General features: G+C 33.9%; 2 protein-coding genes across 2 annotated transcripts; one reads left to right on the top strand and one right to left on the bottom strand.

The window, feature by feature from the left end:
- Positions 1-5,837: 5,837 nt before the first annotated feature.
- On the bottom strand, positions 5,838-7,133 carry LOC128993017 (uncharacterized). The gene is made up of 2 exons (XM_054416769.1): positions 6,819-7,133; positions 5,838-6,410 (listed from the first exon to the last, which is right to left on the bottom strand). The coding sequence occupies exons 1-2, from the start codon at positions 7,131-7,133 to the stop codon at positions 5,838-5,840; spliced, it is 888 nt and encodes a 295-aa protein (XP_054272744.1).
- A 5,307-nt stretch (positions 7,134-12,440) lies between these two features.
- On the top strand, positions 12,441-20,450 carry LOC128993267 (probable salivary secreted peptide). Its single transcript, XM_054417055.1, has 2 exons — positions 12,441-12,618; positions 20,134-20,450. Exons 1-2 carry the CDS (start codon positions 12,470-12,472, stop codon positions 20,399-20,401), a joined length of 417 nt encoding a protein of 138 aa, XP_054273030.1. The 5' UTR covers positions 12,441-12,469; the 3' UTR covers positions 20,402-20,450.
- Positions 20,451-22,965: the final 2,515 nt, after the last annotated feature.

Below are 22,965 nucleotides of genomic sequence, written 5' to 3'. Positions count from 1 at the left end.
GTGTTCTAATGGGTTACACTCTAATTACCACGGTGATTTTTTTATTTGATTTTTTTATATATAATTCGTTACCTTAATCAACTAGTAAGTTAATTAAACTAAATCTTCTCTGTCACGGTGAAAACCAACAGGCATGAAATGCAATGGTTAGTTCTCTTAAATAAAATAAGGAATATTATTTAATTTATTTTATTTAAATAATTAATTTTATTTATTTATTTGGGATTATATAGAACATTGTTATATTTTATGTAAACTGTTTTATGGAATTTGTATGCAAACATGACAAAATAATTCAGTTAGAATACTAAACACTCGTCATATATGTTAAATATCAAACCTGGCTTACACAATTAATTGTAAAACCCTAACTTTCAATAAAGCTTATCTTTTCAAAAGTGATAATGTTTAAATATGAGGTAATATTACTTTGATTTTCCCGGAGCGTGCTGGAGTGATAGATAGCTCAATTTCAATAATTAACGATGTAAATAAATAACTCAAATCCAATCAAGTTGTAACGGAAATTAAAAAGCGCTCGAGTAATAACTAATTTGATTAATTATTCCAAGTTATTAATTTATTGACGTTCAGGACATCTTTGTCGCTGTTAATCTGCCAAAATAATTTCCTTATATTGATTTTAAAACTTAATTTAAGCATAGTTTTTCCTCTTTAGTTTTGATTGATTTTGAATCCAACGTTTTAATTTTAATTATATGACTCATGTATGCATAGTACACTAGACCGTAAGATTTTTATTTTCCTTGAAAGAAATAGTTTAAGTTAACAATATATGGAGATTTTTAACGTAGGACTGTTTTTGTTTTCGAGTATTTTCGTAATATAATTTTACTAAAATCTAATTACTTCATAAATAGTTATTTCATCTACCTATAACCTAGTTAAGAAAACAGAAATGTAATTGTATATTGGTATCTTATATTGGCTGTTTATTAATTTCCATTGGCTGATTCCTAATAAAAATGAAAATCCTAATAGCAAATATTTTAATAATATTGTTTTGTAAATGTTCTATATAAAACCTAGTTAAAACGTTAACAATGTTTTAGGGCCATCAGTTTTTGTATTCAAACAAAACCCATCCTACAGATCATAGAGTATACTGTAAGGAAAACTTAGAAACCAAAGCTATCGATGATCTTTTATAGGTTTTAATAAGTACAAGATCTAGTAAACCCTTGTAAAAAGTGAAAAATAACCCCCTCCCCACACCCACAAGAGGTGAAACTAATTCCAACCCATTTTTTTGTTTCTATGGTTATAGGTAATACCCAGAAAACTTTCATTTTTTTGCTAATAATTAAAGATTTTTAATTTTTTTCATTAACTCCCTTCAGGCTAGACCTGACTCTGAGGGTTGCGGCATTATCACTTTCATGAAATACAATGGTGATTTGGCGGGATTTGAACCCGGGACTTCAGGGACCGATGTCCCGTGCTCAAACGACTAGACCAGCTCGCTCACCTAGCCAGTAGCCATATATTACAGTAGTAATTATCATTTCTCCAAACAATCTTGTTTACTTACAAATAAAATCGCTCAGAAAATGTGTCAATATGTCTAATAATGTTGAAATTAGTTTAATCTCTGGAGTTATAAAAGCCATGTAATCAAAAAAGGTATATGAATTATTCTTTTTTACACATTTAACCCTATAAAGTGGTTATTTTCCCCTTGCAATATTGAACACTACCCGCTGTGAAGCGGATAGAACATCACATACTACATGTCCTAAATTAAAAAAATTATCAAACTCCTAAAATAAATTTAAAACGTAACTAGAAAATATTTAGGGCAAGGTTTTGTAGTTCCATTTGGTTTGACAGTCTGTATTCAAATACTGACTTACGCGTATATAAATGACATGCACAAATGAACGAAAGATTTAGATAGTGCAATCAATGAATAAATCAAACTGTTTTAAGATGGAACGCCGTGGAATACCAAAGACGATTACTTTTATTTGGTAGAGAGCCAAGAACTGTATAAAACCCAATCACATTTTCTAGAGTTTATGATTCCGGTCGTTTTTAGAAATGAGCATTTACTTTTGGCATGCATCACCTAAACAAAAACTGTAAAGGTTTTTAAACGTCTACACGTGAAGAAATATTAAATATTAGTTATACATTAGATTATTTAACGAACAAATAAAAAGTACTATCCGTAACCTCGTGGTAATTCTTGTTAACTTTAGCTCTAACGTTACTTATGAAACTAATATTTTATGCGTATGATCTTTAAAATCAACGAATTGAACAGTTGATTTACCCAAAAAATGATTATTTACAATGAAAATAATATGTAGATCAAAATTGTCAGGGTGTTTTGTCCTTACATTCCTAACAACTAACATTTATACTGGATTTTTCACAATAACATTTGAATCGGTTACTTAAGTAAGAATTGTTTATAACAATTTTCATCATAGTCATTTATTTAAAATTGTGAAATAGTGACTCCAAATCGAAGGTTATTGTATTTCAAGCATAAGAATTTGAACTTGGAACACTTCCTTCTATGTTTGAAAGAAGAAAAGCTCACTCAAATCTACTTAAAAGTTCACCTCACAAAAAAATAAAAATATTACAATTGGATCATTTTGGGATCATGCCAAAAATATGATTGTGAAAGATTTAAATGTGTGTACCAGCTCAGGAAGAATATTGTTTAGCATGATCTACTGGTGGTAAGATCATATCAAGTGTTTACGGCTAATAATAGATATTCAATCACATTTCTAGATCTGTCAAGACGGAGTGGAGGTCGCTTGCAGTGAAAGTGACAAAGAGTTCAGCAACCTACGGTCACACACAACCTAGTGATGTAAACTACAGTGTGTAATTTTTCATAAGCCATTTTAACTTAAACACTATATAACTTGGTACTGCACCCAAACAAAAAACTATTCAATAGCAACATAACAACAACATCAACAACAACATCAACAACAACAACAACAACTAACTATTTAACACTTTTACTTACAGAACACATTCACTTCGTGCTTTATTCTGCTTAGAAACATGATATAGAACTCAAGAGTTTTATTTTTTATTGAATGCCAGTATACATTATGCAATGTAGCATTATAAAACTTGTCCATCGTTGTTAATTAAATTTGACCTATCAAACAACCCTTTCTACATTTGTATCTCCAATTGTCATTTAATCAATTGTCTTACTAGTTCGTTTAGACGTTTTAAATATGTAATAAATACCGTTGCTCTAATAATCTGGGGTTCAAACGGAACGCACAAAATACAAACATTAAAAGAGTGGTAGAAAAGTATATACATGTTTTAATGCCAACTTGGGGATATTTTTCGATATGTTTCAATCTTATAATATTAAAACGTGGAGGTATTTTAATTCGCAAATTCTCAATTAACCACTCGACGGATTTTCATGATCTTTCTAAAAGATAACGAGACGTGGGTGTAAGGTGAAGCTATAGTTTTAGCGTTAGTTTTCTGTTTGTCAGAAATTGAATTTTATAATTTTGAAAAAGTCTAGTAGCCAACGCTATAATTTTGTTTAAGTTCATTTGTATCATAATTTAGTTTACTGGTTTATTTCTGCAAATCTGTCACTAAAATGTTTACGTACTAAATTTTTTACAATATATCGATCGATGATTGTTGTCTAATGTCGACTTTCCATCAAAATAAGTTGAGCTACAACGGTTAGGATTCTATGTTTCAGGCTATGAAGAAGTCCAAGTAGCAAATCTTATTAAAGTTAAATCAAGTTCTTATCTGTTAAGATAATTAATTAATCTATAAATATTTTTTGTACTAGGCCTCACCGACATTATAGGTTATACATACATGTAATTAACAATTTTTCTTTTAGATAAATAATCACTGATCAGAAAATTGTTTGTTTCTTTAGTTGGCAACAAAAATTCATTTTCATCCCATTCAAGCAAGCTATGGTGACCAATACCCATTTTCATAGTGTCTAAATTACAGAAGAAGATGTATATCTGATAACAATTAATTATTGATGATCTCCACACAACATCCTAACACCTGTTATAGATATCTATAACGTCACTGCCAGCACTGAGACATCCTTATAAGATATAACAGACAATTAGTTACAAGTTAGTAACAAGTAATTAGTTAATGGCTATTGAGTAAAATCCTGTTTTGAGTTTATTGCTACAATATTTTATCAATTTAGTAAACTTATTTGTAAATAATTAGGCAAAATAGAATAACGATTTTATGCAATTACAGGATGTTTAAATTGAAAAAATGTGTATGTTAAGAGAATACTTGTCCTCTCGCTATGATCCTTTATTTATTCTCAATCATAGTAAACCTGTTTCGTCCTGATTTAGTTGTGTTAAAAAATTCTAAATGAAGTTACAATTTTCTTATTTTAATTTAATCGGTTGTTCTTGTCAACATTCAATTTATATTACGTATAGTCAGCTTGGTACAGCTATTTTTACCAAGACAGGGTTACTATGCCAATAATAATACCCACTGGCCTAGGATTTCTTTTTCTTTTTATGTTATGTTGTTTTATGTCTTGTAAAATATATAATCCAACGCTATAAGCCCGTATTTAAATAAAATAAAACAAGAAACTGAAAAATATTTCAGTAAAAACTTATACACATTTAAGCTGTTGAATTGTATAATGAATGTAAAGATGGTATGAATATTCCTCGAAACCTTTGAATTACTGTAACTTACTTCTCATTTTTAAAACTAAAATTCTTGTTAAAACGTATCAATGTAGTAAAGCAATTCAAATAACAATGGCATAGAATAATGTTGTAAGCCCTGATGAGTAAATTGCCTGAGCAAAGCGTACTTTTTAGGAACTAGTAAACGGAATCATTCAAGTCACAAAACTGAGTGAACAGTTAGAAATTATGCTATAACAATAAAAAATTCTGTTTTAGGCTCAACCAAAAGCTGTTATATCAAATTAAAAAGTTTTAATTCTAGCTGGACAATGTTTGGTTATAGTCACTGTGTATCGTAGGCTACTTAAATAACAAAACAGTTGTTTATTTATCTTACACTTTATTAATAAAACAATGCCATTTTACTAAGTACAGTTTACGCCATTGGGGCAGAGCGAGGCGTTTACAAAGTTGGAAATCTTCTCGAGTACTTCATTCTGCAACAAAGAACACATTGTTAAGATACACGGTAACGAAAAAGTACTAGACTAGTGCAATTAAAGATTGATCATAATTTATAGACCGCATTATATATATATATATAGTTTTATATATAGTGTGGGGTTTCTAGATTGGTTTTGATAATAACTTGAGGAACAACCTAGAAGGCAGTAGGCCTCCATGCAGGCTGAAGCTCATATGGATATAAGTGATATAACAAAGGACAGTACACTTGGCCCTAATGAGGCTAGGACGAAATGATGAACAGGCCCAGAAAAGGCTGGAGGCATAGTTTAGGCGAGGTTAACTACCTGTGGCTACGGTAGTTAGTATGTAAGTAATGTTTCATCGTATTATTTTCATAAATAAAAGACTACCCTTGTAGTCATGCAGATTTGCAGACTAATTCATGAAATTAGAATTCCTTGTTTTCAGTAAATGTAAAAATCAAATACATAAATTAACTAGAAATGTAAGTTATTATTTGTCATAAAGTTAATGTCATTCATGTTCAACTTCAAGTTAAACTTGGTATTTAAAGCTCATAGCTGATTGTTTTTTAATCATGGAAATAGTCTTTATTGCTTAATTAACTCCGTTTTTGACAATAAGCATTTCCTTATGAAATAGCAGAGTACGTAAAATCTTAGTACTTACCAATTGCATTTAGAAAGAAGGCAGTCCGTAGGTGCTTGGTGGGGGTGGAGGAGGTGGTGGGGGTGGTGGTGGAGGTGGGGGAGGTGGTGGTGGTGGTGGAGGTGGTGGTGGGGGAGGTGGAGCATATGCTGGAGGAGGAGGGGCGTAGATTGGTGGGGGAGGAGCGTAGGGTGGTGGAGGTGGAGCATAGACTGGTGGGGGTGGGGCGTATACTGGGGGAGGTGGGGCGTATACTGGGGGAGGTGGGGCGTATACTGGGGGAGGTGGGGCGTATACTGGTGGTGGGGGTGGTGGGGGTGGAGGAGGAGGTGGGGGAGGTGGAGGTGGTGGTGGTGGGGGTGGAGCATACGCAGGAGGAGGGGGAGCGTACACTGGTGGTGGGGGTGGAGGTGGGGCGTACACTGGAGGGGGTGGGGCGTACACTGGAGGGGGTGGAGCGTATACTGGGGGTGGTGGTGGAGGTGGAGCGTATACTACAGGAGGTGGTGCAAACGCTGGGGGTGCGGCGCTGGGCAGACCATATTGACTAGATAGTTGCGGCCTGGCGTAGGCAGCCGCCAAAACAGCGGCTATGATGAAGATCTGAAAAATACACAAACTGTTTCAAACAAAAATATTATTTTCAAACCAACATTTATTTTATTTACTCATTTTTTAGGCACGTATTCTGGAATTTCGTATATATAGATTACGTATATTTACTCGGGGCTAGTATGAAATAAAACATTGGCATCACTATTCCTACCTAATTAAAACTAAACCTTCAACTGAATAGAAAATATAGTACCGGTAACGCCTTTCCCACTAAGCAGTTTAGTTCAAATTATTCGCAATGTTTTTAGTTTAAATTTATGCCTCGAATGATTTTCAGGTTATTTGTCTGTCGATGTGTTATTTTTCTTATAATATAAAACAAAATGAAAAAGTAGTTTATTGTCCTAGCTAGTGTCCTAGGACAGGAGCCGTGTATTTTTTTTATGCCCCCAGTACACTCTCGCCGAGACGCTCACCGAGGCACTCGCCGAGTAATTCGGGCGAGAGCTTATGCGAGGTAACCGTGTACACTCTCGCATTTTCTCGCAGTCGAAATGGAATAAACTTCGATGTGGAAGTAGCGCTCGCCACTCGTGCAGTCTCGGGTCCTTTGACTCGTGTCAAAAAACCGACTACAGATGGAGCGCCGGCGAGCACGAGGCTAGGCGAGGCGAGGCGACCCGAGTCAAGGCGAGAGAAGACGAGCGAACCGAGTACACTCTCGCACTTGCCAACGCTCGCCTTGCCTCGGCGAGAGTGTACTGGGGGCATTACATTACTTCAATCTAGATCTAGGGATTGCGTCATTATCACTTATTTAAATCCATTGGTGATTTGACAGGATTTAAACCCGGGACCTCAGGAACCGTGGTCCCGCGCTCTACCACTAGGCCAGCTCGCTCCCCTGACAAAGTAGTTTTCGTAAAACAATTTACTAAATCCTAATTTTTTTAAATTAAAATAAATAGCCACCATTTGTATATTCAATATGTTTAATGTCCTGTGAAAAACAAGGGCCGTAACCAGCGATGTCATTAAAAAGGAGGAAAACTAGTGCAGTTCTTAAAGTCTACTTTTCACAGCCTTGCCCTGTTACCTTATATTATTTAACACGTAAGTTTGAGTATTGAAAAATCTCATATTTACACTTGTCAAACAGTTCAATAATAAATACTCACTTTATAAAATTAAGAAATGTTCATAACAATATACATAAGTATAACCAATACTGTAAATGCGTAAAATATAACCTTAAAGTTATGAAATCTATTTTTAAATATATTTGTGAGAGAAAATTAATGTTTATCTAATTAGCCATTAGTCAACAGTCTACAGCATAGTAAATGTTTTACATAAAATGTGGCTGTTTACTTCATTGGAGGCTTAATGGATTAATTTTCCATTAGTTTAGTAATAACGTATTTATAATATCCTACTAATTTAAACATTAGGCCTACTTATCTTTTATCAGCAGCTATGAAAACTAAAATCAAATTCGTTTAAATTAACTCTATCAGGGCAATTGAGTAAAGGCCAATATCAGAATACAAAGTTACGTCAATAATAAAAATAAATTTAAATACAGTAGTTTTAACGAATTTTGAAACGATTTGGTTATTAACTTGATTTCTTTAATAAGTAAATATTATTAAAATGTTAACAATTTAGCTTATCTTTTAACCTAGAGTGATATTTGGCATTTAATTATATGTTAGATCGATAAAACGATAAGCATAACGATAATGCAAAATAGCAATCTTAAAGATCTACGAATCAAACTACTGTAAATTGAAATAAGCATTTTAGCAACCATATCAAGTATTAATATAGACATTTATCCTTGAATTTTAATTTCAAGACAGAAGTTGTTTAACGATGAACTAAAAAATTTAAAATGTTTAAGTGTGTAACCAAGAAACTATAAGCATATTTTACAGAGTAATCCAAATTGTGAAATATTAAAATTAAAAGCACGTCCATAATTCGTAAGCTAAACTCCAATTATTTTTTTATGTGATTCCGATATGATTCTACAAAAATTAAGTAATACTAATTTAAAATATTTGTAATAACTCTTAAGAAACAATTTATTCATTTTATTTATTTTTAATAAACAGTTTTAAATATAAATCCTGATGGCTGGTACTCACTGTTCTCATGGTGGAGACCGCTGATGGATTGGTGACTATTGGTGCTAGAGGCTGTCTTAAATACAACCCCTAAGTGCCTTTCACATACAAACAAGTGATGAAAGAGTCTTCACGAGCAAAACATCGCATCTCAGGACAATCACATGTTAGATGTTTACATTGGTAATACCATAAATTAGACACCCCTATAAACTTTGGTAAACTTGTGGTCTATCTATAGACAGTATTCAAGTATTGTAAAGTGTGAAAATTTTTAAAATATGTTCTATTCTATTCTCGTTAGTTTTAAAAATGCAAACAAATTTTAATAAAATAAAACCATATTTAAAAAAAAATACTGTTTCATCTGTGCAGTAGCCCTTTAGATACAAAGATAGGCATACTATTCCACCATGTATTCCATATATGGAATATATTCCACCAGCTTTGGCCAATGTTGATTCAAATAAAACATATTTGATGAATGAGCTATAACTACAGGACTCTTTCTAGCTAGTTTCAGGATAGGCTACCATCAAGAAAAAATTTTCATTAACATTCTCTCATCATTTTAGCGAATTTCCCATATGGGATTAAGCTATTACCGTAGTACTCATGGTAATACCTGGACCCGGGACCGATTTACTTTTTCGTTTTGAGGTCCATAGAGGCCAAAAACACCATCCGTTAAAATTCATATATACAGAGTGTCTCACGTAAGGTGTCTCAAATTGATTACGGAAAAACGGCTTTACAAGGATGAAATACGATTATTTCCGGCTAAATTGGCCCAAGGAATAACGTAACAATATGTTTAACTTTTTTCCAATACAGGGTGTGCCAAAAACTGAGTGTCACTAGTTCGAATCTCGTAATTTTCAAATGTAAACAAATGTAATAATATACATCATTTTAAAGGTTTTTAATAGACAAACATTTTGGCAAAAACATAAATGAATTATCTTTTTCCGTTTGAAAATGGTGGCAGTTTATTTGGAAAAAATCAATACGTTTTTAATACTCTGTGTTTCCTATACCAATGCACTTAGCCCTTCTCCGGTTGAATTTTCTTACTAGTTATGAAATTAGCTTTACTATGATATGCTACAAGTAACGGTTTTTTTTATAATAAAAATTCAAAAAAATCTATTTTTGAAAATTAGCAAATGCCCATCGTTCAAAAATTTTCGAACAGCAACGTGTTAAGTGGCACGTCATTTTATAGTTTCTTTTAATGTTAAACAACTTTGTAATTTACACGTACATCGTATATTTTTAGTTTTTGTGTAAATGACAAAAAACCTAATTTTCTTATATCAAATATATGTTATTTGGGTTTAACCATAAATTAAATAGGGTCTTTAGTGTTTAAAATATTTTTTGGTTTGTTTGACTTTGTTTTATTTTATTTTACCACAAATACAGTAATGTTTAACATTTTATTTTCTTAAGCAAATATACAAATTAGGATGTTGGTTAAGCAGGAATTGTAAAATGAATCAGATCCAAAAATGATTGAGGAAACATCCATTTCAGGATTTGTCTTAGACTTCTGATCCAACTTTACTTTATTTGTCTGTATTATTTGTTTACATTGTTATTATTGTGATTCTTGCTTTGAAGTTATCCGTATTTCTGTAAAGTTAAATATAACAAAGATTAAAAATAACTATTATATATTTAACATGAAAATATGGAAACTCCACAAGTCTAAATAAAATCACAAAACAAACTTATCTATTTCGAAAATCACATTTACTACTTCTAAGATTAAAATCTGTTAAAGTCAATTAGCTACTTAATATTATTTTCTTAGTTAGTACTGAAGGCTTTCTGGTGGCATCAGTCTCTTATCTATAGTTAATTGACTGAATATTGTTTTGCTATGTACAACCTTGCTGTTTAAGGAATTTCAGTATTAAGACTGTAGTGGCTAAATGCTATGTTATTCAAGTGCTATGTTATACCATTGACTATGTAGTCCATGGTTATACCGGCGGCCGGTGGCTGCGCTGAAGATTTTGAGTCCCCTGTTAAAATATTTTTGGACTTATAGTTTAGATATGATTGAATACGTTAAAAAGATTTACGATTTCAGCAATCTCAACAAATTGCATATTAAATACACCATCGCAGCAAACCTGCGGACTAAGTGATTATCTATTTACCTGATTGTATTTTAACCATAGTTTTTCTTCAGGTCAGATTTACTTCCTATTCAAATAACATTAGGTTTAACGAGCACATAGGTTTGCTGCAGCAGGAAAGGGAGAAAGTGTTTTGTTTATTAAATGTTAAAAGTATAGTATGAAATCAAAAATTTCCAATAAAATTATAGCGGTAAACAGGCAAACTACGGTAGTTTACATTTTATCTGTAAGAATATTATTGAACTTTTAATTATACAGTTTTTTTTTTTTAGTTTGTAAAACGACGCTGTAATACACAACAACAAAACACGAACTCACGACATCGTTCCTTTCCCGTCATGGTTCCAATAAAATTAGTCGAAAAAATAAAAAAATAAAAACATTAGTTGTGCTATTGACTGAGCCACCAATTTCCCAATAGCATTATTCTACGGCAGAACATAACATAGTTGTTTCACTTAAAAAATAAAATAAATTATAGTTTGGCCAATTGTCCATTGATAAGTGAACCATTATTAAAAACTACATTTCATCACAAAAATAAATTGCTACGATTATAAACTAACAGCTTGCAACGAGAAATATTGCTAATCGCAAAATTTATTTTCAATGGCTTAGAAATAAAAAGAACTTTTCCTCTTTAACATTCTTCATATTCTCGTAATTTTTAGACACATTCAAATTGAAAAAATGTAGGCGTGACAAATGTTTATTGGCCATCAATATTCAATACATACAATTTTTTCAGTTTTAATTCAAACACAGCAAAATATATGATAGCCGCAAGGTAGTGTTAACATTGCGTAACTGTTTAAACAGCTGCCGGGATATAAACATAAACAGATTTGCCCTCGAGGTATACGCTAATCCACCCTGTTACAGTGTTTCTGACAATGTTACGTTCCAAAGCGCGGGAATACGTGTGAATTTCCCGCCAATTTGCGTGTGCATATTTATTTCTACCTCTGTTTCAACCACGATGTTATGAGCTGACAGTTTGTTTGAACAAATTTACTGTGTCGGTATTTGTCCGTGATTTTATTTTACACAAAAATAGTTTGATTAATAATCATATTGGAAATTCCCACCAGCTTAACTATAGGTTTAGTATTTATGTTAACTGTTAAGAAATGCCTTAAAAAAGGGTTACACTCAAATGTTCCTCCAACATTTTAGGTCGATCTCGTTGAGAAAAGAACGGAGACAGTGATCATCTCTGGTAAAAGATTTGCGAAACGAACCAATGAGAGCGCACTTCTAAGTCAGCATGCGAGAGGAGTTAAAACATTATTACTAATTCAAACAGATTTTTCTATTTGATATAAACAATGGCACCAAAGATAAAAATATGAAAAGGTTTCTTAAGGCTATGACGCTTTTAACTTTGTTATGCACATACAACTAAACACACTATTGAACTTTTTAAAGACGTGAACTTTGAATAGTTTTGCTCCTTTTGCTAATCGATTTCCATGTGTTGGTATGGAAAACGTCGAGGGAACCATTGTTCTATTCCTTAGTGAGTTTAATTTGAATTTCAATGGCAAATAACGTTAATAATGGCAAACCGTTTGTAATAAGCTTGTGAAAAAAAGTTAAGTGCTGCGCATATAAACACTTTCCCACCAAGGAATTTTCCTTGGCGAATTTACATTTTCACTTTAAACTTATCTTTATTGCACAAGGAGCAGCTTCGTTAAGATAAACTTCTGAAAAGCCCAAATACCTTTTAGCAAAACCAACATTGCAAGAAGATAAATGACTGAGTGATTCACAACCAGAGGAATAAGTTACAGCGTTCACGTTGATAAGCGCAGTGTTATCCAAGATGGCGACCTTGACAGGTGATAAGACGTTCGCAGCTGTGTGTTTGTCGCTGTTGGTGTTGGCGACGGAAGGAAGATCATACGATGTCAAAGATGGACGACATAACATCACCATGGGCCACAGACTGGGCCGGCCACCCTACAATGATTTGTGAGTAGACATTTTGTAAATGTAAATAGTTAGATGGTAAATGTAAAAACCGCCTAAGTAGATCTCAGTTTGTGGGAATCGTTATCTAAAGCCTGAACAGTAAATAAGTTCACACGTCTTTTATTATCTCTAGGTTGAGCCAGAAGTTAACCGATTGAGCTTCACGGGTTGGGGTGTTGCTACGCAGCTGATACTAGGTGAGAAAAACTGTTATAGGCCTAGAACTTCTAGAGGCCAGAAGTTACACAATATCGATCGACATACAACCCCTCATACATTGATTTTTAGCCAAACACCTGTAATATCAGTTAGTTCTCAACACACCCACTTGAGTTCACATTTCAATATACACTGAATCTGAATTCATGATGAGTAAAAATTTGAGTAAGTTGATCTGTGTAACCTGTGATGGACTAAGATTAGCAATTTCTTAACTAGAACCACATTAGAAGCCCTTTGATCCCAGACATTTGCTGGGCTTCTGTAACGACCGATCCAGTGACATTCTGTTGAGAAGAAAATCACGATGTCTATTACTTCTCAACCGCGAGGCTGAAGAGGATTGGCCTACTACAGTCACGGTAGGTTTTCAGCTCACTGGAACTTCACGACAACGTCTCGACAGCCCAAGTTTCAGTCGGTCAGTACACAAAAATAACAACGTTAAAACTACTACACATCCAGTTTCTAAGTCTTTTGATAATTCAATTTTCATACCAGAGTCTGAGCCATGATTAGGTTTAGACAACTCAGTAGTTAGTTCTTTACATCGACGGGTTTAAATTGAGCAACACATTCCAAATATCAATTACTAGCTGCTGTACCCGTGCTTTGCAACTGGGAGAAAAACTAATCAAATTACCCCCGCCACAGCAAACCTGCAGACTAAGTGAATTTCCATTTGCCTGCGTCCCTACAATACATGTTAAGGATTGTCCGACAATGTAGCCTATGTTTGGACATTTTGTCATATTACTTTTTTTTATTAAACCAAAACTTTTCGTAGAAATGAAGGTCTGAAATACGCTGTTTACCACAAACTGTATGTCATAAATATGAATAATTAATTAATATTGTATACAACAACTCACTGATTTGTAACTCACTGAAGTTGGTAATATTCGCCTCAACTGAACCGACTGAACGAAAAGTTTTCAAAGCTTTCATTACACATTACTTATCTAATTTAACAAACTCGTCAGCCTTTAGGCAGTTTTACGTTTAACCTACTCTCCGCCTTCTGTAAGTTTTGTAACACCCATTATTGTTTAATGTTTAAACTCTGATTTCTCTGGCGTCTGGTAAAAGTGATAAGTTCTACTCCATACCTTCCGCTACATTTTTGACGGATTGTCACAAGAATCCTAATTAGCGGTTGTGGGCTATTTATGTAGGATATAACCATTGACTATTGGATTCTAAAGTTGACATCCCATCTATATGGACCCTTAGTAGCCAATTTTTCAAGTTCTTAGTTAAATTAAGCAATCACAGATTCCATTAGGGTCTAAAAATATATTTTCTTCCTTATTTTTGTGAATGAGATATTTGACGTGACATAAATAAAGATAGCTTACAATAAGCATTATCAGTTTGACTTGGTTAAAAAGTCAGCGTATTCGACAGTGACTAGTACAATCAGATGATTGATCTATCACAAATGGATCTACAGTAATAGTTCCAAGAAACACGTCTCTATCGTATCATCTAACGGTTTGAAACAAGGAGAATAACATACAGATTGGATATTCTTAAAATATCATTAGGATAATGTTAAAAATAAAGTTAACTGAGGGAAACTACAGTAAGTATAAATGACAGGGATGACTTGTATAGCCTACAATATTGTTATTAACTTTTAGAGACAAATATTTTAACATTTTGAAACAGAAAAGCTTTTAATAACACTTGAACTGTAAACAGTCTCTCATGAACATGCAGGAGGCTATTTAGTGCACATTAAAGAATGAGAATCCATAGTGTAGCGTAATGTACTCCTTATCTTAAACATAAATCATTTTCATTGCGGTATATTTTCTTTTGATCAACTATCTTCTAAGTAAGTTTGGTACATAACTTTGAGAAAAACGTTGAAATAAAGTTTCAGAGTATAAGTGGTTACATTCATTATCGTCGAATAAACATCACAACATCTAAAATTACATCATAACCCTTACAATCTGTGATCCAAGGTGAACAAATGTCATCTATTGAGTGTTAGATGTAATCTGAATTGAGTAATGAAATATAAATCTACGATTGAGACAACAATATCCGAAATAGATTACATTAAATTGATAAAGTGTTTTCGTCACACTACAGCAAAAACAGCCGCTTTTAATGCAAGCATTGCGGGTCTAAAGGTCTAAAGTAGCAAGGGGGTAAAAATCTGCTATTGTAAACAGTTGTAAATCTCGATTGAGGCCATCGTTTCGACCGAAACTATTTATTAACTTTATTAGATTTATTAGGTAAGGTTTTAACCTATTAACACAATCGTAATAGACGAAATGATTGAATCACTTACTAAACAGCTGCTTATTTGCAAAAGCAGAATTGAAAACAAGCTTGAAGTCGTTTTGAGGGGTTATCTTTACATAACAATTATTTCGTTTTCTAGCTTTTGTTTGTTAATTAATGATGCAATATGACGAAAAATATAGTTCACCACATGGGCAAAAAGTGTCATTTTAACCCTCGCTCATATTCCGATCTAGGCAAAGCCAACGTAAAACTTGACCACGGGTCAAAAAGTGTCACTTTAGGCCCTAGTGATGAAATATACCATTAAACCCTAACTTAAACTATAAAAACTGTATCTACACCTAGCGATTAGCCGCTAAACATGTCAAATTTAATGGAGGAGAGACATATTTGAGAAACTACTCTAAGAATTTCCTAATGGATGAGACACTGTTGGGCTTATTTTAGATTATCCTACTAAATCTGTCATTGACTGGAATCAGGGGTTTAAAAGTAAGTAATATCTTGTTATCATCTTTCTTTACAACAAAAGCCGCTTGTGTGTTAAACATCTGATAAGCTACTTTGAGCTTATTGCATAGTCAACACTGTTCGGAGTGAGGAACGAATCGGATAAGAGCTGCATTGAACTATTTCTGTCATGTTTACTCTGGTAGGAGTATCCAGTTATTTGCTACGCTAGGTTGCCTATATGTCTTAAACATTTTTATCTTCGTACGATGAATTTTTTGTCTTTTCAATGTCATAATATAGAACGTAAAGTTGTTCGTTTTTTAATAGCCTAAATCAGCAATATTGAACCCGTATTTTCCAAAATTTCTAAAAATGCCGGGGGAGGCCCCCGGCTGAGGCAGGAAAGGTCATAGCCGACCCCTCAGTGCAAAATCCTGGGTACGCCACTTCTCGTACTAAAAATAGTGTTTAACACGTTCCCTACCGACTGTTACACTAATCTGTGACTGAGGGATGAGTATAGTTGGTAGCTAATGTGCTAAGATATCAGCCTGGGAGGAATGGTTTAGCATGGCCTTGGTAAATTTGCGATCAACGTCCAGGTGTAGTGATAGAAAATGGTAAAGACGCAACTAGATTACTATGTTGCCCTTAATTCCATATATATTCTATTGGAAAATGAAAATTGTATCAATCGTGCTGGAAAAGGCTAAATGGCTTCACATTGAAAATGTAATCCTAAATATTTATGGCAAAACACTGTGATTTATTAGCGAATTTCCGTGAACGCGATAACTTGAGTAACCTTTGTCAGATTTTGATGAAATTTTGTATAAAGGTGTAAGGTGGGATAAACTTGAATGAGTTCGCGAACCAGCATGATCGGACTAGCGGAACGGGGTTTCACGGGGGTTTTTATGGGAACAAATTGGTTTTTCTCATTTTTGACCCTCAAAATAAAGACATTTCCAATTTATCTCTAGACCTTTTTATTGAGCTTAAAAAACTAATAATTAAGTACATCAAAGTGTTTTTGTGAGGTTATTGGTAACGTAGAAAGTTCAAAAAATTTTAAAATTAAAATTCTCATGATATTCTTATGGAGAATATTGTAAAATGTTGTAGTTTGCTTGTTTATGGATGGATATCTTTATCAAAATTGGAAAATTTATTTATTTTATACTCAGCTATTGATATTTTACTAAAAACACACTTTATTAGTATCCTTGTAGCAGCAAACCTAGTTAGGTAACTGTTGTGTTTTAATAAAAGAATAGATAATTTAAGTAACTCATTATATTAAAGGTGTAAACAGAAAACTAAACTGTAAAATCAAAACATAAACAATCATAATAAAATAATGATCAGCTGGTATAGCAATCCTCCCCCTTTACTTATCTTCATATATTTACAATCTTCTTATTTGGTCCACGTCTGGTATAGCAGTAACCCTAATATTATTTAGATTGATTTAATTGAAAATCAATTCAGACAAATGAAAATTCGCTTAATCGGCAGGTTTGCTGTGGCGGGGGTGGTTTATATGGGCTTATAATTGAAATAAACCCCAAGTGGAGGAAACACAATCTTTATTCCAGTAAAACCATCTTAAGAGAGAGCCTCTTTCAAGAAGAACCTCCCACCCTGATTCACCTCGCAGGGTGGCAACATGACAACATTATAATATCATAATTAACTTTTAAGTATAGCATGTAACAGGGAATATCTTTTAATTATTCGGTCTCTCCCCTGAGAAAGGCTATAATACAAGTAAGATATGCTTCCTAAAATGTACGATAAAAGCTGTTTTACCAAAGCATTTTTGGTAGCTCATAGCAAGTTCCTTAGAGTTATCATTTTTTAAATGCTCCTATTTGTTCGACTTCTTACCGTCGACTTTTCAGTAGCGTATAGAGAGATCTTTAAAGATAAATAGTAATGTTAAATCCAAAAGCCGGAATATTCCGGTGAAAATGTTCCGGAACGGGTTTCATTACCCAGGTGCTTTTTCGAGCCGGATTGGTCTATAAGCTCATGTGGTCACTAATGTCAATTCCAATTAGAAGATACTTCAGCCCATGTGATTACTGATTAGCCTACTGTCAATCCTAATCAGCTGTCAGTGAAACACTAGCCCAATCCGTACTGGGTTGCTAGGTATATTCTAGCATAGATAAAACATACTCGTGTTGGTTAGTCTATGATTCTAGTCTACAAGGATCTAACTTATATATTAATGGCAAGCATGTTTCTTTAACCTTTTTCTCAGCTCGTGTGCATCACAGGGAAAACTACGCATACTATTAACAAAAATACATTTTCCTGTAGATATGCAGAATCCCTTTATAAATTAAAATACGATAAAAAATAAGCACAAAACTGAATTTAAATTAAAAAAGAATTCCTTTACATGGACCTTATGGGTTGCCATGCTGGTGACGAAATAACAACAAAATGTAAACAGTAAATCAAATTAAATTTAAGAAATCACATGTTTTACTACAGCGTAGAGTGAAAATAGAGAAGTCTGTACATTACATTAGTCGAGTTTTCGACTACTGAACGACCTCTAATTTATATTAATAATAACCAATCCTCTCACTAATGTTGTTTCTCGGGGGTAATCGGAACCACTATGTTTTCCCATATTTTTTTGATACCTAGACTGTTTGTTAAAACCTCTAATTTTTATTACAGCTACTTAATCAAGTTGCTTTAATTTTTTTGCGAAGTCTGATTTTAAATGTATAAAACAGGATACATTTTAAGTAAAAAGAAATAGGTACATAATTGGTGTCGTCAAAATTCAATCAATATGGTTTGGTTCGTTTTCCTTAGTCAAAAAGCACAAGGCAGTTTGTTAGTAGTGATAACTGTATTAACTTCTGTCGTTCCAATTATTGTAGATTACTATACTCGTTTCGTCAGCACAGCGACATCATCAGGTAGGTTTAATCTGCTATGGCTTTGTCTTCCACATAAAGATAAAACAGTAATTTCCAGTAGTAGGAAATAAATTCCAATTTTTTAGTTAGCCTAAAAAAATTATGAATTCCCGATCTTCTATAGCCATGATATAAATTAATGTTAGCAAGATACAAAAGTATCGTTTAAGTGTTCTATGGTTCTATTCTAGCCGTACAGCAACTTCCAGTTGAACATAAAAGGATATAAGGATTTTTTCCTTAATGTTCGTTGTCAAACTTAAACTGTTATGTAGTCTAAAGTTTGATTATTGAATATATGAAACCTAGATTTGAACGTGGGATAGAACAATTCTGCCACAAACTTGTAAACAACAAACAAGTACGTTCACGGTGAACAGATGTAGTTTGATGGCCCGGAACAGTAAGTTTACAAGTCAAGGTCATTGCCTACAGCTGATTGGAGTTGAGTCACCTGGTGAATGGTGAAGCAGCTGTTAACCGTCTCATGGCAATTAGATACAATTCCCTCGGGGACTAACAAGTGGACTATGCGTCAACTTTGTTATTAGTTTGTTCTTCAATATTCTGAAGGAGGGAAGAATCTAAAAGGCAAGGTATACAGATGAAGTTAATATAATTGTTACTTCTCATTGTGGGACCTTCAAATGTAATATTTTTGTGTGTCAAAAGGGAGACTGGAAAAATAGCTACCCATTTACTAATAAAGTGGTACCGGTACGCAAGTTTTCCTAATAAATCTGCAAAAGTAAGATTGCGTATACTGTACCGACTTATTAAGAAGGTGTACATTTTATTACTTGAACGCTAAAAGATGGTGTAGTGATCCAAAATAAACAATTTCCTAACCTTAACTAAAGAACTAAGTTTTCAAATTAAGGTATTTTCAAAACTTACAACTGTGCAAATATCAAATAATTGGTTTGAGCGAATTTCTCATATAGGAAATAAGCTATTACCGTAGGTCTCATGGACCCTGGTACCTGGACCGGGGACCGATTTACTTTTCTGTTTTGATGTCCCCAAAGGCCAAATCACCATCGTTCAAATTCATATATATGTATACTGTATATAATGTGTCACAATAAGTTGAGGAAAAATAATCCGATTTCGATGAAATTTGCTACAAACATGTAAACCTACGTTCATTTAAACGAGTTCGCGAACCAGCGTGATTGGACTATGGGAACAGGGTTTTATGGGGGGATTTATGGGGTAAAGTAGTTTTTTCTCATTTTTGCCCCCCAAAACTGAGAATTTCCCAATTTCTCTCCAAACAATCGTTAAGAGCTTTTAAAAAACAAATATTTTAGTTTAATTAAGTGTTTCCTTTAAATCATGAATATTTTTATGATGTCATTCTATACTTCCATCTGGTTTCACATTATAAAGCAACCTAGCTACCAAACATCTGGTTAGATCCCTAAGTCGAAAACTTGGTGATAGTTTCAAGTTATGGACCCAGCTGGTTAATCATTGGGCTATTTAAATGGTCCTGTCTACAGAAACAGCTGATCATATCACAAAAGCATATCACTCCATACACCTCTCATTCATCTTTCACTAATATTTTGGTTAAAATACGCCCAGTTTCGTCTCAATCTCAACTCTTCAATTTTTCTAATATTTCCAGCCTGATCGTCCATGACAACCCAGAGCTGAAAAGTTCCTGGTTCAGAGTGCAGTCACATGATGTGTGCTACCCTCGCCCAGGGTTCGACACCAACCGCAAGTTCTCCATTACTGCCTTCAACGTGACAGACCGAGTGCCAGCAGGGGAGGGAGGCTACGCCTTCGTCACCAAGGGAGGAGTTAACACAGGGAAGCTGTGTCTACACCTCAAAACCCAGAGAGGGAACGGCTACAACTTCTCTATTGATATTTGGGGCTACTACATATAAAATAGGACTTAACTGTTTACAATTAATTTAAGTACAATATAGTTGTATATTAAAAGCATACCCTATAGAAAGTATTTTCAATAACCTTTTCCCATAACAAGTTGCTCAGTAGTTGGATTTAATTTGTGTAATGTCCAGGAAACAAATAACACCACTTTACAATAGTTATTTAGTGTGCGAAGTTGCACTTTGCTGCACACGAAAGAAATGTTTACGCACAAGCCACAGACGAGTGTGGAACTTTTCTCAAGTGCAGCAAAGACAATTCACTCGTGTTTCACATTATATGGTTCCTACATTTGTTATAAAGCATAGAAATAATTAGTCTTTCAAACACTTAACAACAGGTTTTAGGTTATGTTAAATTAAAGGTTGAACCACATAGGGTACACTGCAATAGCTGGATCATCTTTAAGTGTTGCCATTAGGGCCGGATTTCCCAATAGGCCCGGTAGGCCCGGGCCTATGGGCGCAAGCGTCCAGGGGGCGCACGGCCGAGAGAATTTTTTTTTTTTTAGAAATAAAGATAAATAGCCTTAACAAATTTTTATATAAGTAAGAAATTCAAATATTTTGATTTTGATTTTTTTTTTTTGCAACAAATAGTTATTGCCGGACAAGACTATTTTTAACATTACGTATCAACTTCGTTATACATAATTGATCTCAAACACGGCGGGGAAACTGGCCGTAGAGATAACCTCAAACGTGTAACGTCCAACAGTACGCATCGTATTGCCTGCCACTGCCATCCACCCACCACCACCCCCCGTGCTGGACTGACGGGTCCGCGGAATTGGCTAACTCTGGAACTCGCTAACCCCATGTTAAACGCCCTATCTTCAAATTTGGTCGATGAGAGGAACTCGCTAACTTGTTCGGTTTCGGAATTGGCTAACTCCGGAACCCGCTAACCCGCTCTAGAGCCGGGTTAGCGAATTCCGTCCTCGTACGGAAGTCGCTAACTCGGTCCCTCGGCGGAACTCGCTAACTCCCAATCAGAAGCCTCTCGCGACGTCCAATGGGAGCCAAGCACGAAGATTGTTGGCCAGTGTTGCCGAAAGTGTAGTACCTACGATCGTATCGGTACCATAATATCGTATCCTACGAATAATTAGGAGTAAGAGCAATGTAGTCGATAAAATAAATATATATTCGAAAGTATGTTTAATATAATTCTTATGAATACTATTAGGGTGGAAAATGCATTATAGTCTTACCATAGACTAACCAACACAAGTAAACATTACATCCCATTGTACATTTTGAAGCTCGTTTTTCGCGTCTAGTTCATGTCCGGTGACACTGATCGCTAGTGTCGTCAAAATTGTGTTTCTATTCTATTATTTTATAGTTGATTTCATGATTTGTTCTCTACTGTTTGGTTATATAACTAGGGGACGTGTTATTAGTTATGATTAGAACGTTTTATTTAGTTAAACGAGGTTTTAAATGACTGAAAACAAGAAACAATTTGTAAACAAAACACGACCTTTACAGACATTGCACCGGACAGAACTAACAATAAAATTGTCTTCAGCAGATCTATAAGGATGAGAAATGTACTAATATAAGGGAGTATGTTTTATCTATTGTCTTCTTACTTAAATAGTAGTTTATTGGGATGCAAAAAGATAGTACTGTACATTTAATTTGGATCTTTTACAGGTTATGAAAACTTGTCCTTGATAGGTTATAATATTTGTTTCTTTAAAGGCCTATATTATATCTGTCGTGCGAGTGTTAACAATAGTTTGGTTCTTCGTAATATTTCTGTATTTATTACCAAAATAATTCCGAATCATAGTATTAGTAAACAAATAAAATAGTTTCGATATTTTTGTATAGCAGGCACATGATATACCTAGGTACATTAATGAATAACGAAAATCTAAAACGTTAACACTCTATTACAATATTGCGTCTTTACTTTAGCCAAGAAAATCTATATATACAGCCAAAAGTACCCATGAACTTTTGAGAAAACTATAAGTCACACCCCCATAAACCATATACTTAAAATGTTCGTCATGACGAGAAACCTTGCGCAAAATTGTCCATTTTTTCATAAATTGCCCTTTAAGGTCATAATTGCTTCCCAAAGGGAACTTTCCATATACCTTATGTTAAAAATACCTCAGCTGTTCTTATTTGTATGTTATTGTTTGTAATGCTGTAATCTGTTTTGTTTATTTCAGCTTAACTTAACCAATCAATAGTTTTATCCTATACTCTAATATGAGAAATGTTTGCTTGTATGTATGTATGTATGTATGTATGCTTGCTTGCACAAAGATCTCGAAAACGGCTCCGACGATTTTCTTCAAATGTTGTAAATAGTTTATTTCTGGCCTAAAAACAAGTTTACTGCGGTTAGAACTGCCAACAAAAATCTAATTACGTAGAAAAATGAAACTGAAAATCACATTTTTTTAACATTAGTCTAATGGGTTGCTAGGTAACCATGTTGGCTGAATTAAATAACAAGGAAAAAGTAAACAAAAGACTTGAAGTTGTAGCATGTGTTCATAATAAGCCAACTACCCACAGTATACTAGCAAATT

This window comes from Macrosteles quadrilineatus, unplaced genomic scaffold (assembly GCF_028750875.1).
Source record: "Macrosteles quadrilineatus isolate MER2022 unplaced genomic scaffold, UCM_ALF_1.0 Scaffold_4__1_contigs__length_99947679, whole genome shotgun sequence".
NCBI lineage: Eukaryota > Metazoa > Arthropoda > Insecta > Hemiptera > Cicadellidae > Macrosteles > Macrosteles quadrilineatus.
Note: the sequence above shows the minus strand (reverse complement) of the source record. Positions and strands in the feature narration are given on the sequence as shown.

What these genes read in the sequence shown, in the direction of transcription:
- LOC128993017 (XM_054416769.1), bottom strand. Translation starts at nt 7,133, where the DNA reads ATGCCCCCAGTACACTCTCGCCGAGGCAAGGCGAGCGTTGGCAAGTGC. An exon ending in GTGAGCGTCTCGGCGAGAGT is followed by an intron (nt 6,411 to 6,818) that starts GTACTGGGGGCA and finishes TGTATTTTTCAG; the next exon opens with ATCTTCATCATAGCCGCTGT.
- LOC128993267 (XM_054417055.1), top strand. Translation starts at nt 12,470, where the DNA reads ATGGCGACCTTGACAGGTGATAAGACGTTCGCAGCTGTGTGTTTGTCG. An exon ending in CGGCCACCCTACAATGATTT is followed by an intron (nt 12,619 to 20,133) that starts GTGAGTAGACAT and finishes TAATATTTCCAG; the next exon opens with CCTGATCGTCCATGACAACC.